The sequence below is a fragment of the Pyrgilauda ruficollis genome, unplaced genomic scaffold, assembly GCF_017590135.1.
Source record: "Pyrgilauda ruficollis isolate IOZ18807 unplaced genomic scaffold, ASM1759013v1 scaffold79, whole genome shotgun sequence".
NCBI classification, from domain to species: Eukaryota; Metazoa; Chordata; class Aves; order Passeriformes; family Passeridae; genus Pyrgilauda; species Pyrgilauda ruficollis.
This window is the reverse complement of record NW_024529821.1, coordinates 2,385,825-2,403,274: the sequence shown is the minus strand read 5'-3', so window position 1 is coordinate 2,403,274 and position 17,450 is coordinate 2,385,825. Positions and strand designations below refer to the sequence as shown.

The 17,450-nt window shown below is 51.5% G+C and overlaps 1 protein-coding gene across 1 annotated transcript; it reads right to left on the bottom strand.

Moving 5' to 3' along the window:
• Positions 1 to 14,447: 14,447 nt before the first annotated feature.
• On the bottom strand, positions 14,448 to 16,861 carry LOC121364082 (transcription cofactor HES-6-like). The gene is made up of 4 exons (XM_041487044.1): positions 16,711 to 16,861; positions 16,222 to 16,317; positions 15,995 to 16,073; positions 14,448 to 15,650 (listed from the first exon to the last, which is right to left on the bottom strand). Exons 1-4 carry the CDS (start codon positions 16,768 to 16,770, stop codon positions 15,205 to 15,207), a joined length of 681 nt encoding a protein of 226 aa, XP_041342978.1. The 5' UTR covers positions 16,771 to 16,861; the 3' UTR covers positions 14,448 to 15,204.
• Positions 16,862 to 17,450: the final 589 nt, after the last annotated feature.

The following is a 17,450-nucleotide window of genomic DNA, read 5'->3' as shown; positions in this document are numbered from 1 at the left end:
GGTCCTTAGACAGCCCTTTTGAAGGTCTTCCATGATGTCTCCTGCCAGCTGGCTCAGGGATATGTCCTGAATTAACAGCCCTTGATCTGCCTGCTGCTCCTGACACCGCTGACCGCCGTGTCCTTGTGGGATGCTCTGAGCAGATGATACATCTGGCTGGGGCTGCTCCAGGTGGATTCAGATCATATCTTGGGGAAAGCTGCTCACTCACACATTCCATTCCTTTCAGCAGCTTTCTGTGTACCGTGGCTCTCTGTGGAGCCCTCCCATTTCAGTGCCCACTGATCTGTGTTGGCTGAGCTGCTTGGTGTGCACTCGCTCCTGGCTGCCTTCAGGCACCCCCTGCACTCCCTGCTGCTTCACCAGGCCCTCAATCCAGCAGAGCAGGGACACATCTGCAGCTCTTCTGGGGCTATGTCAGTGCAGGTGGTGTTGGCCTGGGTGGATCAGTGCCCTGAGAGACCCAGGCAATTCAGTCTGCCTCAGGAAGGGCAAGGTCTGAGTGTCCTCCCTGCATTTGTGGCTTCAGATGTGAACACCTGCCTGGTAGTGTCTCAGCTGCCATCTCACCACCGTGCCAGATCTGAACTGGTCACTGATTTGTTGTGCCAGGGCCTTCCTCTGCTGCTGGAAAACCTCCAGGGATGCCTGTCCCTAAGGTCACTGCCTGTCAGAGACACAGCAGCAGACCCAAATTGTGCAGTCAGGCTATGTGACTGCTCACTGATCACCTGCTTGTTGGGGTAGCGTGAGGGAGTTTTAGGCTCTCCATCCTGTTTGGGTGCTGCTCTCTGCTACACTGTACACATCAGTGGTGTAGTATTGCCAGTATTGACAGACCAATGCACACCTTTGTGCTTTACATGTGTGTGACAGCTGTGGCCAAAGAAAACTGTATTTTCTGAATACAGCACACACAGGTTACTTGGGCCTGAGTAGGCCTGTTATGTATAGGACTTTTGTTCTTTAGTTTGCAAACACTGTCATCTGAATTCTTGTTCAGACTGGAAGACTTAGGTGGAGAAATGACACAGCTTCCTCTAAAGTCACATGGCCAACAGCTGGCAGATGTAGGAACAACCCAGCCCTGCTGGTGCCCTACCCACCAAAGTACACTGCTCCTGTCCTGTTCCTGCCACCATGTTCCTTGGTGTACATCCCCCTCCCTTGCCCTTTCCTCCTTCCAGCCTCTGGGGTGAGGTGGAGCAGGGATGGGTATGGAGAGTCTGGGTTGCTGAGCTCCATCTGGAAGGCAAAGCTGCACAAACTCCCCCTCCCAGCAACCAACACCCCATTCAAGGAGTTCAACAGCCAAGCCAGCTGGTAACAGGAATAAACTTGGCTGGTTTTTAGTAAATTTTTACCATCTCCAGATCTGGGTTAAAAATCCATCTTCTCCCCAAAGGGGACAAATGCTGCCAGTTGTCCCACCTTGTGTCTGCACCACCCAAACCCTGTGACTCAGCAGTGACCCCAGGCTGGAACTCCACAGGTTCCTCATTGTGGGCTACCCATTGCACCTGAACTTTACCACCAGCAAGGCACTCCTGGCCTGCCTGCTGTTACATTCCCCACCTGGAATTCACCACACATGTCAGAGCAGCACAATAAAAGCCAACAGATGAGCTGATTTCTTAGCTTGGCTTCAAAGTGGGGCCATTTGGTGCTTTGCTGTGCTCAGGTCAGGGCTCTGCTACCAACACTGGGGTTCCAACAGCAGGGAACCCCACACCATTACGGATGCCTGATGGTTTTACCCTTCATGGAACCCTTGTGTTGACTTTTTTTCTTTCAGTTCATCCCAGTTTTTCTTGGTGAACTATGTCTGCTGAAACTGCACTGAAGGTACATACTGAAATCAGCAGATCATCTTGGTATTTTTGTGCAGGAGTTCTGGCTTTAAATTAGCTGTTGTCCCATGGAAACCCAGGCAGTGTTGGTCATGCCTCCCAAGGGGATGTCTTTTATCAGTTTTACCTGGCCTGAGTCTAGCTCACTAAATTTAGCAGGGCTTTGTGTGGATTAAGTGCTGTGTGCTGTGACTTGGCAGAATCCATCTGCTCAGAGCAAACCTGGGCCATTTCTGTCTATTGCTCATTTTTTTTAAATGTACCTGTGGAGCTGGCCCCTTGATCATCTGAAACCAGGAGAGGGTCTGGTGCTTGGCAGGCTTGCCTCTCACACCTGACGCAGGGTGCAAAGGAGGATGGGGGAGAAACTGATCATTGCTCAGTTCTTGAATTACTGTGTGTCTCCTTTCTCCAGATCAGACACCAGAATAACATCTGCATGCAACCCCTCCACCACCCACAGCAGCTCCTGCTCTGTGCAGGCACCAGCCAGGGCTGTGTGTGCCCACACTGCCCCAGAGCAGCTCACCTGGGCTGGAATTTGGCTTTGAATTTGGCTGGAATGGCCTCCACTGCTCTTGCAATCGGTATTTGTTTCTAAGTTGTGGCTTTGTTTCCTAGAGCTTGTTCAAGTGTGATTTCAGAATTTCACTAGGCTTTTGCAATAACACACTTGAAGGAAAGAAGGAAGAGATGCAGCTTTCAGAGAAGAAAGTACCTGTGTGCATCAGTGTTTAGGAACCTGTTCCAAACCCTCGTGCCTGTCCTTTCCAGAGCCCAGCAATGATACCGAGTGTGTGGACTGATGGAGGGTAACCCCAAACTCTCAGCACACACTCCCAGGAGCTCTGGGGCGCAGGGGCACGGAGCAGCTGTTGAACTGTGGTGCTGTACAAACACAGGGCAGGTGCTGCTGGCATCCTGTCGCTCCTGTGTCGAGTGTCACTGCAGGAGCTGCCCCGTTTCCGCCAGCTGGGACAGTCCCCGAGTGTTCCTGTGGGTATTGTGTTCTCATAAATATAGATTGTCGCAGCAGCCTGGAATGCTGTCCCCAGCAGCCGTGGCTGTGGTGAGCCCCGGGCTGCACTGTGCTTTCACAGCCCAGCAGGGAGGTGTTGCACACCCTGCCCCTGCTGCGGCTCCCAGCGCATCCGTGCGGGCATGGGGAGCTGGAGCAGAGGCTTTGCAGACTGGTTCCCCTTTCCAGTCCCAGTTTGGAAAGAGCTGCCTGTGCTCAGAACCTCGGCAGGTATTTCTGATTTCTGAGGTTGGGATGTGGAGATACTCAGAGCAGGTTGTTCCCAAGTGGAGCACAACCTGTACAGGGCAGTCTTTGTCGATGGCAGCTCATTCCTGTACCTGTTTTTCTCACAGGTGTGATGTACATGCAATATTTCTGGCCCCTCAAAGCAGGTTTGGTGGTCCTCCAGTCCAAAGTTACGTGTGAAATGAGGTATTTCCAAGAGACCAACATGGAGTTTCTCCTCGCCTGGCCTGCCTGTGCTGTGTCTCCTCCAGAGACACTTCACTTCTTTCTCTGCAGCTCTCTGTTCCCATGACATGGATTTGGTACCACCCAGAAAGGTGGGTTTCACCCACTGGCTGTGTTGTTGTAGGCAGTGGAGCAATTGTGGCTCTGGTAAAAGGATTGGTTGTGCAGACTTTGGAACCAGATCAGAATCCAAAATTCTCCTCGACTGGGGAAGGGGTGGGCTGCCAAAACTCAGCTCTGAAGACATATTTTCTCTCAATGAATAGCTACTGCTGCTCACTGCACCGCGAGCTGAGAAAAGCTGGCAATCCCTGGGCAGACAAGGTGAGATGTGCTCATGTCTGGGGTCAGGTTTGCAATGGAGGATGGCATGGTGGGAGCACGTGGTGTGGTGAAATTCCTGGAGAAAATGGTCTCCAGTAATCCAAGCAGGAGTTCCTGCTGCAGGCATCAAAGCAGCCCCCCTTGTGCAGGTGGGAGCCTGGGCTGGTCCCCGCGCCATGGCCAGACTCCACATGCCTCTGGTTTTGTTACTCACGCCTTAATCTTTTTATTCCCTTGGGGAAACTCATAAAAGTAATTGTAAAATTTCTGGCAAGGCTATGGGAGGAGAGGGAAACATGGGGAGATCCCTGCCCCGGCTGCTCTCTGGGTGCTGCAGCCACCTCAGGCTGAGCTCGCCCCTTCCCAGGGGCACCCATGCACGGACTCACCCATCCCCTTCCCCTTTGGCCTGACCAAAAACCTCCCTGGAGAGCACGGAGCCACCACAGTCCCCAGCACCTGTGGGCTCCCCACCCTGGGCTCTGAGTGCAGGGACCAGCAAAGGTCACCGGGGACGGGACCTTCTGGAGAGCATCTCCCGCACTGCGAGGCTGCACCGCCCTTGGAAAATGGGATTAGGGCAAATATTTTGTTGTATGCCGCAGACAAGAGCACTGAGCTGCTGGGAATTTGATACATCGGCGGGATACACGGGCAGCTAAGCCCTGGTGCTTAGCATCAGGAAATCCCTCACAACTCTGCAGCCGTTGAAGGCGAGTGTGACCCTTTGATTGGCAGCCCTAAATCTGACTGGACTTAAAATAGAACCTCAACATCAGCTCTCTGAAATTCAGCTCTCCTCAAGCTTCATTTTTTTGGCCCTGCTTAATTATGATTTCGACGTACAGGCATTATAATTAGGCAATTTGCAAATGGAAACCATAAAAAGAAAGCAAAATAAGGCTGTGCTATGGAGTGACAACCCTGTGCTTACCCTGTTAACTCTTTCCCTGGGCCATCAGAGATGGCATGCTGTGTTGGGTGGGCTCCTGCTCTCATCTGAAGTGATTCTTATGCTCTGGTTTTGTAACAGGAATTTTGAGAATGGAGCAAACAGGGGAAATTCCAGTCTCTGACCTGGCTGACAGACACCAAACACTGCTGCCCAGGTGTGTCCCACAGCTCAGAGGGGTCTCCAGGCCAGAGGCCACTTACATCAGTCTGAGAGTAATGGTGGGTGAAGCCTCATGCTAAGAGCTCTCTTCTGTTCTTCTGCCTCCATTTCCAGCTGTCTACAGTATTTCTGATTGCTTACCCCAGGCAAAGAACAGTGAAATCCACATATACTTCACCCAGAGTTGGGAGTTTCTCACCAGTAATTAAACAGTCCTTTGTGCCTTCTTTGCAGAGCACCTCAAATCAGACACCTCACACTGCCAACAGCTGCACAGCACAGAACACACATTGATGACAAAGATTTGTTTCTTTGTTTGATTTTAATTATTCTGCTTCACTGCAAAATCCCTTCCAGTTATACCAGTATAAAAGCACTGGGTAAACAAAGCTGATCTTGCTTGTCTGATGTGTTGATGCCACTGGTGGATTTTGCTGTGGTGGGGAGTTTTGCCAGTATAGCTGCACCAGCAGGACAGGGTAAGGGCAGGTGGCAGGAGCTGGATGTGTATCAATTGATTGGCAGCCAATACTCTGCATCTCCTGGCTCAGGAATAGACGAGTGAGGGTGTTGCTGCCTAAGCCAGTATCCGGTGTGTTGTGAGCAAGGCATGGCTGATCCCTGCTCGTACCAGGAATGTGTGGTGGGCTCCCCACCCCTGCAGCAGAGCGTGCCAGGGAAGTGTGTGCATGTGCTGTGGGCCTGTGCCCACACTCCCACGCTTGAGGCTGGGGGATTTTCCTCAGGGCACCCCAAAGTGAGATATTCCAGCACTCACAGCCTGAGCTGTGTGTAAAACCCAGATCCCCAGGCAGGCAGGGAGCCTCAGCTGGGGCTGTGCCCTGGAGGTCTGAACGAGCTGCTTGGGGAAAACCTTCTGCCTGACCATTTCTGCCACCCTGACTTGCATTCAAACACTTGAGAGTCATCTGCTGAGGAGCTGCCAGTGGCACACTGCTGCTCTTTGGGTCTGGGTCATGCGCAGACACGCAGGGGAAAGAATTCCTCCCCTCACCTCCTTATCTCCCCAGGAGGAATGCAGAGCAGCCTTCATTCAGTGTACACACACCATGCTGTCTCTAGGAATAACCTTCTGAAATTACCTTTTTGGACCTTGGGAGAGGGGGATGCTAAAGAGGAGCGGGTGGTTTTGAGGGAGCTAGAGAAAGAGAGGAGCATGGAAATAATTAGCATTTCTATCCATCTTTTTCCTGAAAATGGTGTTTCTCTTGCTCTCACATCTCTGAAATATCCCTTCAAAAAAGGAGGCCCCTTCTCCACAGCAAACAAGCTGTATGATCTTGGAAACCATTTCATCCTGCTTGTGAGTGCAGTAACTCTTTGGGAGCCCAAGGTGGAGTTTCCTGTCTCTGCCCTGTGTCTGAGGGGCACACCAGGAGCTGAGCTGTGATTCCTTCACAACCCCTGGGAATCAGAACTCCCAAAAAGCAGCACAGTAGGACTCTGTTGGCAGTGTGAACAAGCCAATTTGCTGATTGCCTTGTGCACTTTACTTCCCTGTCTGTGGTTGTTTGTCTCTGCTCTGCTGTTGCAGTTTCACTGCTGCTTTGGGCTGGTTCTTCTGCCTCAGTGGTGTTGACTTTATTGTGGAAAAATGTGGGGAGGCGCTCAGAGAAGCAATTATTTTGTGTACTGGCTTTAGGCTCCTCATGTTTTGCTGCCTCCTTATCTTTCTGTTTCCCAAGAAGTCTTACAGATATTTCTTTATGTGTATGTTTAAATGCATGCACACCCATATATAGGTATATATATTTATGTATATACACATGCACATGTGGTGGGCCAAAGAAACTGCTGTTGAATTACTGCAGTGTCCCTGAAAATGAGTGTGTATTCCCTTCACGTATTTATTGAGAGGGGTTTTCACATATATCTGAAGGAATTTTACCAGATGGCAGCAGTGGTAAGCACAGTCACCAGGCACCACACAGCACTGAAGGTGTCTGGAACACAGTTCAGCCACAGATCTGAGGCAGCAAGACTCCACTCCTCCTCAGCCTTTTACCTCCCTGTGAAGAGGTGACAAGGTTGAAAAGAGCATTGTTGAAGCTATGAAAGACCTCTGGGACAAGGACATCTTGCCTTTGAGGAGGTGGTTATTGTTCACTTTGCTGTGCTTTCTGTCCCAGCTGTGGAAGGACCTTTGGCTGGGAATGGCAGAGATTTGGTGCTGGAGTGAAGCTGGAAAACACGCAGCAGGTGTGCCTGCTGTCCTGGCTGGTCATCTTCACTGACGGCAGCCACGAAAACCAGCACTTCCCGTGTGACTGGAGAATGTTGTTCTCTCAAGCTGGCAGCAGTTGGTCTGTGTGAGGGGCAGCCCCCCTGTGCCGGGGGTGTTTTGCTGATGGCTGTCTGGAGCTGTCCCTGCTCTCTGGGGACACTCCCTGGCCGTGGGCACAGCTGTGGAGGGGGCCATGGGACCCGACCAGCTGATGGCAGGTGGGCACTACCCAAAACCACCTCAGGACTGTTTGCCAGTGGCCCTGCATGGAGGGGTGTGCCCTGGGCAGGCAGATCCCTCCTGCCCAGACGTGCCTCCCGTGGCCGGGAGCGCTGCGGGCTGGAGCCCTGCCCGCCCGGGTTCAGGGCAGGAGAGCTGTCTGCACGCTGGGCGAGGCCCCTCTGATGTGCATGCCAGCAGCTGGAGACAGACACAGACAGCTGCATGAAAGGTGAAAGGTGTGTAAAGTCCCCCCTGGGGGCGAGGATTGAAGCCGTGAAACCAAAAGCTTATGGAAACACTTAAGGCTCCATCTGGGGTAGCCATGTTTCCCTCCAGAAGCAGTGGGAGTTGAGAGATCATAGGCTCTAACTCTACTGATGTTTCACTTTGGAGCAGCCATGTGGTTTTGAAGCAAATTTTCTAATTGTCCTCACTCTCTGCATGCTCCATGGGCTGGCGTGCAGTTTTTTGCAGACAAACTGGGTTCATTCTGGTGGAAACCAGATCAGAAGTTCTGCCTGAGCTTGCACCAGATGTTCTCCAGCTGTGGAAGAGGATGCGGAGGATGAAGGCAGCAGCTGGTCCTCTGGGCAGCTGGGAAGGGCATGCATGTCTAGGGGCTTGCTCCAGGAGATTCAGCCCAGCTGGAAGTGCCATCCTCAAGCAGCACACACGGGAGGTGTAGGAGCCTCAGAACCAACTGCTTCAGCCAAGTGATCTCCTCTACCACACAAAATTCTCTGCTCTTGTAGGCACTGCCCTCGAGCTTACGTGACCTTGAGCCCCCGGTGAGCAGTGGCCTCAAGTGGGTGTTGAAGTTCAGCTCCACAGGTCATCTCGCTCGTGTCCTGCAGCTGCAGCGTGGCCTGTGCTGGAGTGTTTGCGGGCTTTGCTCTGCTAGGGTGAGGGTGGAGTGTTCCCCCTTTGTGGTGGGTCAGCATGGGCCATCAGGAGAACACTGGCTGCTGTTTTACACAGTAGGTGTTGGCAGAATGGCCAGAATGGTTTTCTTCCTCCCCTTCTTCTTGCTGAGACATCCATCAGAACAGATGCTGGATATTCCCTGGGGTCCCTGTGATCTGGAAAGTAATTGCAGCCATCCTGGGACACCTTGGGAAGGCCCCTGCTGCCTTCTGCAGCTCTAAAAGCACCTCTGCTGGAGGGGATCAGGGTGTGGGAGGCCCTGGGCTGGCAGCTGGAGGTGTTTTGCTGTAGAGACAGAGCTGCAGCCGCCTCGCCCGCTGCTGTGCCCTGGCTGTGCTGCACCGGGCCGAGCAACCCGGCCAGGGAACAGCCCCAGGAGCACTCCCAAGCTCACCACCTTCAGGCTCTGTCCCCCAGCTGCCGCTGGCCTGGGCAGGGCAGCAGAAGCAGCAGGTGAGGGCTCAGAGCAGGGCCAGTTTCCTGCAGCTGTTGGAGGAACAGCTGGAACACACAGCGGCTCTTTCCAGGCTCAGTGCCAAAGCTTCCCGCTCCTCCCTGTCAAGCTGGGGCATCATCTCAGCCCACACTCTTCCTGCATGAATCACTGGGGCCTGCAGTGGCCAGGCACCACCCGCAGAGGAGGGGCAGAGCCTGCTGCTCTGATAGGGACATCCCCTCCCAGCCAGCTGATAAGGGCCAGGATGGGAAAAAGCCTCTCAGGAAAGGAACAAGAGGGTCACTCCTCAAAAGCAAGGCATCTCCCAGCCACAAACTAATCTTCCCAAGCACAGCTTGGTGCTTGCATGATTCCTTTGTGTTTGCTGCTGGAGGATAAGCAGTGCCTGGTCTGGGGGGCACAGCCCCAGGTGGGGTGAGCTCAGGCAGGGCTGGGGCTGTGCACAGAGTGAGCTGGCTGGGCGCTTTGGGTCAGGTAGGAGAGCTGGGCTGACAGCACCATTGCCAACACAAGGGCAGAATGGCAGGAGAGCAGCTGGGTGCCCCATGCCTGGTGGGGAATTAGCTTTGGAGAAGGCTGAGAGCAGTGGGAAGGCTGGGCCAGGCACTGCCTGCCCTGGGGGAAAGGCTCCAGTGGTAGCAAAGGAATGTTTGCACAGAGGGACAGGGAAGAGGCCGGTGCTGGAGTTGGGAAGACAGTGGAGAAGTGATTCATATGGCAGTGGGTTGGAGAGGTGCTTTTCAAGTCCTGCCTCATCTCTTTAATCTGTGCAATCCCTGGCATCTTGCTGGTGCTTTTCATCTAGAGATCTCTGAGATGAATATAGTCATCACCCCAAGCAGGAGGCTGGAAAAATTCAGGTGCAGAGCAGGTGGAGGTGAGAGCCAGGACTAGAACAAGAGCAGCTGCCCCACTCTGTGCTGCTGAAGCTGTGCCTGCTCTGGAGAACCACGAGGCTACTGACCAAGGCCAAGGCTGTGGTGAGGTCAGCTGTGCTGCTAAGCTCAGGGTCTCCTCTGGTGCCTTGGCTCTGTGCTGGAAAGTGCTCTCTGCTCTTTCTGTGGCTTCTGATGGTGAAGGCAGGACAAAACCCTGGGTCCTGCAGGGGTTTTCTAACAGGTGTGTTTGTGAGGGCAGTGCCAAACCATGGCAGATACTGGGAGCCACTGGTCTGCTTTTGCCCACAGTGTTTTGACAGCAGTGTCTGGTTTGCAGAACCTGTCTGTGCAGGTGTTGCTTTCGTTGTGCTCAGTGACCAGGCTGTTCTTCTATCACACCTATCACAATAACATCTCAGCACTTTTGAGAAGTACATGAGGTGATGTGATTGCTATCCCATGTGGAGTGCTTGTTCTCACAGCCTCCCCAGTGGGAAGAGTACATATTTTAAAGTGCTTTGCTTTGTACTTTAATACCCATGTAGGCTAAGGAGGGCAGGGCAGGGGACAGAGAGGTTTGAGGTTATGTGGTTGTTCCTGAGTGGTTTCTTCCCACAGTCCAGAGGGACTCAGGAAAGTCCCAGCTCCTACACAGGGATACTCTGCCCTCGTTTTTGGGGCTGCTCTGTCCCAAGGAGCTCAGCCATGGCTCCCCTGCCTCCCTTCCCCATCCTGCCCAACATTTGCTCTTCTCAATGTGTGGAGGAGAAACAGCTTGAGCAGCAAGAGATGGTGCAGACATGGGCAGGTGCTTCTGGAGCTGCCAATTAGCCACTTTCAGGTTATGCCAGTTGGAGTGAGAAATTGTCCTTCAGCAGACTCCTGCTGCTGTGATGGAGGAGAGGGACAACATGGGCAGGTGCTTCTGGAGCTGCCAATTAGCCACTTTCAGGTTATGCCAGTTGGAGTGAGAAATTGTCCTTCAGCAGACAGTCCTTCAGCTGCTGTGATGGAGGAGAGGGACGAGGAGGAGGAGGCTGGGCAGGGAGAGAGGCAGACAGGAGTGGTTTGGAAGAGCTCCTAGTAAAGGAAGAGTCAACCTGGCAGTGGTTTCTCTTACCCCAGCATGGCATTCTCTGCTGAGCAGCTTCCCAATAGCCACCAAAGCCTCTGTGCTGCCATTTTCCCTTGCCTCCGTGGAAAGGATCCTGGAGAGGAGACATCATTCCTGTTTCTCCTCAATGGCATTCTGCAGAGCAGATTGGACAGTCCTTCAGCCCTGAAGAAGAGCCCTTTGAGCTGTTTCCAGAGGACCCAATCTCTTTGTGGCAGCAGATGTGGGATCGATTGAAGTCCATTTGCTTGGTGGTGTTAGATGTGGAAAACTTGATGGAAATGTTCTAATGCACTTTTCAATTCCAAATATGTGGTAGGATTTATGCAATTTATGCTACCTAATGCAGGAGCCATAGGAGAGCCTTGGAGCAAAGTGTTCCCAGGCTCTGGTAGGTCCATGGTGATGCCTCCAGCCATGTTCTCACCAGGACTTTGACTTAGAGATTAAATATCTCAGCAGTGCAGAACAGATCCAAGGCTGGCTTCAGCTTCTGCCGCATTATTCATGAGTATGTGAAAGCTCTGAAAAATGTGACAGACTTTGGGTTAGGTGCTCAACACAGCATTGCTTCTCATGAGATGAAATGTGAGCATGTCCCTCTCAGACAGGAATGCACACGTTGAAAGCTGTGGGATAATGGCATATATAAAGGGAAGGTGAAGTCTTTGCTGTTCTGCTGGTGCTGGGTTTGTTTTCACTTTCCTGCCAAGAGGATCGCTTCTGCCAGTGACCTGCAAGCACCCACAGCCATGGCAGCATGGTGCAGAGCAGTTTGAAAACATTTGAATTGCTTTTGCATGGGGTTCTGCAAGGCCAGGTTTTGTTGGGAGTGCAGAGGACCAGGAGCCCCTCCAGGCCCTCTGGAGAGGCCACACTGGCAGCACAGAGTCTCCTTTTTGCCGAAGTTCCTCAACAAAGAGGTCAAGTGGGGATACAGCTCACATTCCCTTTTTCTGCCCTGTGCTCAGTCCACTCAGGTAGTGATGTGCAGGGGCTCAGCACCACTCCTAAATCTCTAAAACATTTTGGCCTTGTCACTGAGGGTGGTTGTGGGACCCTCAGGCTGGGAGGAGGAGTGAGGGAGAAAGGAGGGATGCTCAGAGGCCCCAAGAGTTGTGTGTGTCATGGGGAAGACAACATGGCAGGGCCCTAGTTTCTCTTACATACTGATGAAGCTCTGTACTTTCCTAGTGGGAAAGGGTTTGGTCCTGTTTCTGAGAAATAAGTGTGAGTTTTCCTCTTGGTTTGCATGAGAGCAGGTCTGGGAATGAAGTTTCCATAAAGGGGACTGTTGTACATGTGGCTGTTTTGTCCACCTGGGCTTATGCTGCTATAAAAATCAGTAATTGCTTTGTACTGAAGGCATGTGAAGGTCCTGAGGCTCGGGTCCAGCCTTCCCCACATCCCTGTGTACACAGCAACTGATCTCTGCTTTTTAATTCTCTATTCACAAACACATGCCTGGAACAGCACTTTGGCAAGGTACAAAGCTGCTGTCCCAGCCCTGTGTGTGCTGGGGAGATGTGCTGCATCCAGCAAACAGGTCTATCTGGCCATGCCTGAGCCCAGGAATCTGGTCTGGGTGCTGCTGCTGGTTGTTTTCAGCCTGCATGTGAGGTGTGTGTGCCTGCAAACCCTGTCTGAGCCTTGGGAACGCAGTCCCAGCTGAGAATGGGGTGCAGCCTGGAAGGTGCTGGGGCTGCATCCCTGGGCTGTGTTCTGGCACCTCTGCCAGTCCAGGGTCACAGGCACTGCTGCCTCCTGCAGATGTGAGAACAGCATTTGTCTGGGCTCTGCTGCTGTGTCCAGAGCCTGTGTGAGTGAGGGGCAGCTTCCACCAGCAGCTGCCAAGGACAGGTCTCCTTTTCTCCAGGCTGAGCACCCCCAGCTCCCTCAGGGGTTCCTCTCAGGGTTTGTGTTCCCAGCCCTTTGGTGCTCTCCACTCTGCACTGGCCAGCTGGCAGGAGGAGCTGCTCCCTTCCTTCTCCTGGGGAGAAGATGGGAGCAGCCGGCAATGCATTTTTGGGTTGTCAGTGGAGAGGTGCTTATATTGAAGAGCAAAGTATTATTGCTCTTGTACAGTCCTGGCTTTGGTGAAACCAGATGGGTTTGAAGTAAATATGGAGTTCCTTTGTCAAATGTAATTAGAAGCTGAAATTCTTGTGTTTGAAGTGCTGTGAGTAATCCTCTGCTTTCTTGCTTTCTGAAGAAACCTTTTTTTTTTTTTTTTTTTTTTTTTTTTTTTTTTTAGTGAATACTAGTGACTTGCAATGGATTCCCACAGTACTGGTTGGATAGAGGACAAGGAGGTCATATAAAAAGTCACCATTGGTTTGAAATGAAGGTAATGAAAAATGAGTGCCTTGTACTAAAAGTGTTGCTGGAGATTGTTGGCCAAGTATTGCAGTCTCACTTTCCTATTTTTAAAACTCTCTCACCAGCTGTGATGTGACCCTTCCCTCCACACCCACAACAGAAAAAAAGCCCTTACTGATTAGAAACAGGAAATAATAAAACTCACTAACCACAGAGTATTTTCAAAGACACAAAATAAACAAGTATAGATAGTGGGAAATAGATATTTCCTGCTGATCTCCTTTCAGCACAGTAACCATAGCTAATAATTATAGTCACTGGGGATTTATAGCTTTTAGAGGGAATGTATGCTTTTAAGATGATGCTGTCAAACTGCAGTAAAATATTTTCATCAGAGTCTCTCCCAGCATAGCAATAAGGTGGCCACAAGTGTCATGAGATGCATTGCTGACATCTTTTAGAAGTACGAGAGCACTTCTGGAGTAGGGAGCTGCTCTCCTTGCTGGTCACACTGGGGTGAAGTGGAGGTTCCCCTGCTGGGTGCAGCTGTGGGGGCTCTCATGGGATGGATTTTTATCTGAACTCAGCTGTATTTGTGACAGTAAACTGGGAAGAGCTTTAATGACTTTTCTCTCCAGGATTGTGCAGTTTTCTTTGCCTGATTGGTTTCTCTCCCCATGAGTATTCTGTGTGCTTTGCTGACGTGGTTTGCTTGGGGTGGCCCCACCTCCTACTCTCCTCTGGAGCTTTGCAGCGGGATGAGGATGATGTGTGTTTTTCACAGTGGCGATCATTCCAAAGGGCCCCATCAGGAAAGGGAGAAGTCTTCATTTTCTGCAGAGGGTGGAAACTGAGGTTGATGTCTGTGCAATTCTGTGTCTTTACCTGGTGTCTGACCTGCCTTGCCTCCTTGCAGCCAGGCATAGGCCAGTTGTTTCCCCTGCCACCCTCATGCCGCTGCTCCTAATGGCACTTCGAGAGGGCTGGATATAAGGGAAGGCTTCCCAGGAAAAGATGCTAAACCCGGAGGTGCTGGTTTTCACTCCTTCAGCACCTCATCCAATGGATCTCGCTGCATAATGAGCCCCTCCGAACTGCGGGCGGTTCATTAGTATGCTCCGTGTTTGTTTAAGAGCTCCCTGCTCTTTTATTGCTGCTGTGAGCAACTTCTAACTGCCTTTGAGATGAAAAACGGGCACCAAATGTTGCCAGCAAGTGAACAGATTTGTCCCAGTCTCCTCGGTCCAGTTCGCAGGGAATTTCACCCTCTGCCCTCTAGATGATCTTTGTGACTCAGTTATCAGTAAAAGCTAAAGCATCCATCCAGGCTGATAAATCCAACTCCCTATTTCCTTCATAACTTCTAAAGTGTTCCTGTGACCCAGGCAAGGCTGTCTGTGTGGGGGGAATGCTGCTTTCTTACAAGGTGTCAGGGGCAGCCCCAAACCAGCCCTTTCAACTGCACCGAGGAAAAACTGTTTGTGAAAGAAGAAGCAAATAAAAGCAGATGCTCAAACACTCTTTATTCAGAGCACACGGGACAAGGCTGGGAGAAATGTCAGTCGTTGTCTTCAAAAGGTTTATTTAGAACTTTTAGTTATGGAAACAAACAAAAAAAATCCCTAAATACAACTATATGTAACATATATATATATATATATATCTTATGTACTCACAAGCTTGTGAGAGAAATGTCAGGCTCGGAACAGCAAAAGCAGAGAGCATTTCTAACCAGCCTAAAAAGTCCAGACCTAAAAAGTCTCTCCCTTTTTCTCTCTCTCTTTTTATTTTTTTTTCCCTCCTCATAATTGCAGCATTTTAACAGGAATCTCCTACACTGCACAGGGATGACATTAAAAATAAAAAGCGGTTGCTTACCCTTTTATCCAACAAAGGGATCTCAATGGCTTATGTGAGATCTGAGGAGGTAAATTTGATGCCAGAGAGGTTTGTTGCTTGTTGTCTTGTATTTTTATTAATAGAAAGTTAATTATTTTAGAATGCAAGACAAGAAAACTATATAATTATTATACACTAAAGAGCACGAGAGGATTCTAGACAATAATTTAGATGTATTAAATAAATAAAAAAATAATAGCAGCCTTCTACAATGCAGGCTACACATAGGTTTACTTCGGCTTGAAGTACCCAGGTCTTTAGTACACCTACAGGAACAGATTTGCTCCACAAGTGTTTTAAAGAAACATATCTATAAGATACATACATAAGAGTGTCTAAGGTTAGGACAAAAATTGAAAACGCACTTTACCACGGTCTCCACATATCTAATGACCCCATTCTGGGATTGTTATGGGAAAAATTTGGCTGCAGAACCTGTCTGGGAGGTGCAGCATCAACCTGGTTGAAAAGAGACAGCGAGGGCAGCTGGAAGGAATTTTTGGAAGCTTGCTTGTTCTCCGCAGGGTAGAGGCGCTCCTGTGGCGGGTTTGTGCCTCGAGCGCTGCCCTTAGGGCTCAGGGGACTTTTCTGCGTCGGGAGAGGCTGCTGGGACGGGCTCCCGGACCTGAGCGCTGCTTTGCAGGTGTCCTCCCCGGAGCGGGGCAGCGATTTGAGCAGGTGGTTCAGGAGGCGCGCCCCCAGGCTCTTGTCCATCCACTCGCAGGTGAGCAGCAGGTTGTGCACCTCGTGCATGCACTGGATGTAGCCGGTGCTGTACCTCTGCTGGGCCTCCAGACCCACCTTGGAATCAGCTGTGCGGGACAGGAGACAAAGGGGGAGCGGGGGAGAGTCACCTGGGTGCTCACTGCTGAAGCCTCTGGGCTTTAGAGATGCTTTGTTTGCGGGGGGAAGGTGAGCAGGGGGTGATCCCTGTGCCCTACTGCACCAAAAGGCAGGAATCGGCTCTGGAAGGAGAAAACGCCTTCCGCGGATTAAGCAGTGCCCGGCTCCATCTCCCCATCTAGTGGAGAAAGCCAAAGCCGGCGGCAGCCTGGGCCCGGGCGGTCTGAAAGGCGCTTGTGCCAGGCTGCCAGGGGATCAGGCCCGCTGGCATCGGGTAAGGGAGCGGGCACAGGGCGAGGGACCGGGCACTCACCCATCATCTTGCTGCTCTGGATGTTCTGGAGGTGCTTCACCGTCATTTCCAGGATGTCTGCTTTTTCCAGTTTAGACTGCTGATAGGGAAAGAATGCAGCAGTTAGAGGCAAAGAGGAGTTTGCACCATGCCCAGTTTCTCTAAAGATGAGGCATTTCCCTTCCTCCCCCCACAACTCAATTTCCCACCAGCAGAAGGACAAAAAGCAGCATAAAACGAGCACTTACATCCAGGTGAAATGCACCCACAACAGTCTCCTTCAGCTGGTCTAAGCAGTTATTAATCCTTTCCCTTCGCTTCCGCTCAATGAGGGGTTTCCTTAACTGGCAAAGAGAAGGAGCAGGAAAAATCTCAGTTGATATTTTAATTTCCTGTCCCTGCTGCAGTCCAGCAATGCCAGAGATTCCTTCCCTGTGTGAAGCCAGCACAGGGTGATGCAGTGCTCAGCAGGGACAAGGTGTGGATGGAGTGTGTGCCCATCCCTGAGGTGGCATCACCTCTCCCTTCTCCCACTTCCAATCCTTTCAAACACAGAAACTCATTTCCCCCGATCAAAATAGAAAGGAGGCATAGAAAGGAAGCAGAAAAATACCCACAGGAGTCAAATTCAGAGAAAACATCTTTCTAATGGGAGAAGAAGTGTTGTCCCCTTCCTGTGTCCTGGAAGCAGTGGCCCAGCACCCCTCATTGACATGCCCAGCTCAGGGGACACTTACCTTCCTCTCCTCCTTGGTGCTGGCGACCTTGTGCGTGCCTGTGGTGGCCGTGGCCGTCATCCTGGTCCAGGCAGCCGGCCCAGCTCGGCAGGACGGGATGGGAAGGGATGGGATGGGGATGGGAAGGGATGGGAAGGGAAGAGAAGGAGGCGCTCGGGCAGTGGCTCCCTCCCCTTCCAGATGGGCTCTTTGCTGCTCCGCTGCTCCTCGGCTGTATTTATAACCCCAAATTAGCATTTGAAAAGCAACTTTCCTTGGCGGGACTTCTTTTCCCACACGAGGGGTCGAGCCCGGAGGTTTGTGGCCATCAATCAAAGCTGACAGGTCACTGCTTCTTTTCAATGACCACGCCGGCCCCCCCAAACGGCGACAGATGTCCAGCCTCCGACGCTGGGCTTTGGAGGGATCCTTTGTTCGGGAAGAAGGGGAGGAAAATGGGCGCGCTCGGAGCAGCTTGCACGGCTCCTCGTTCAATTTGCACAGATTCCCAGGGAGGGACACAATAGCCGGGAAGCGGTTGAATTACACCTGGGAAAATGCCTTCTACTCATCTTTTTCTCCTCTATCTCCTTGAAGCCATGCCTATTTTTACCTGCTAACCTGACCCCAGTCGTTTCACATCACTGTAACAGCCTCTTAATTTAATAATAGAGTACTTCAGCTAGGAGTTCCTGCTCCCAGGGATTCTTATTACAAGGAAATGATGATCGATTAAAAACTGTTGACAGCAGACACCTGAA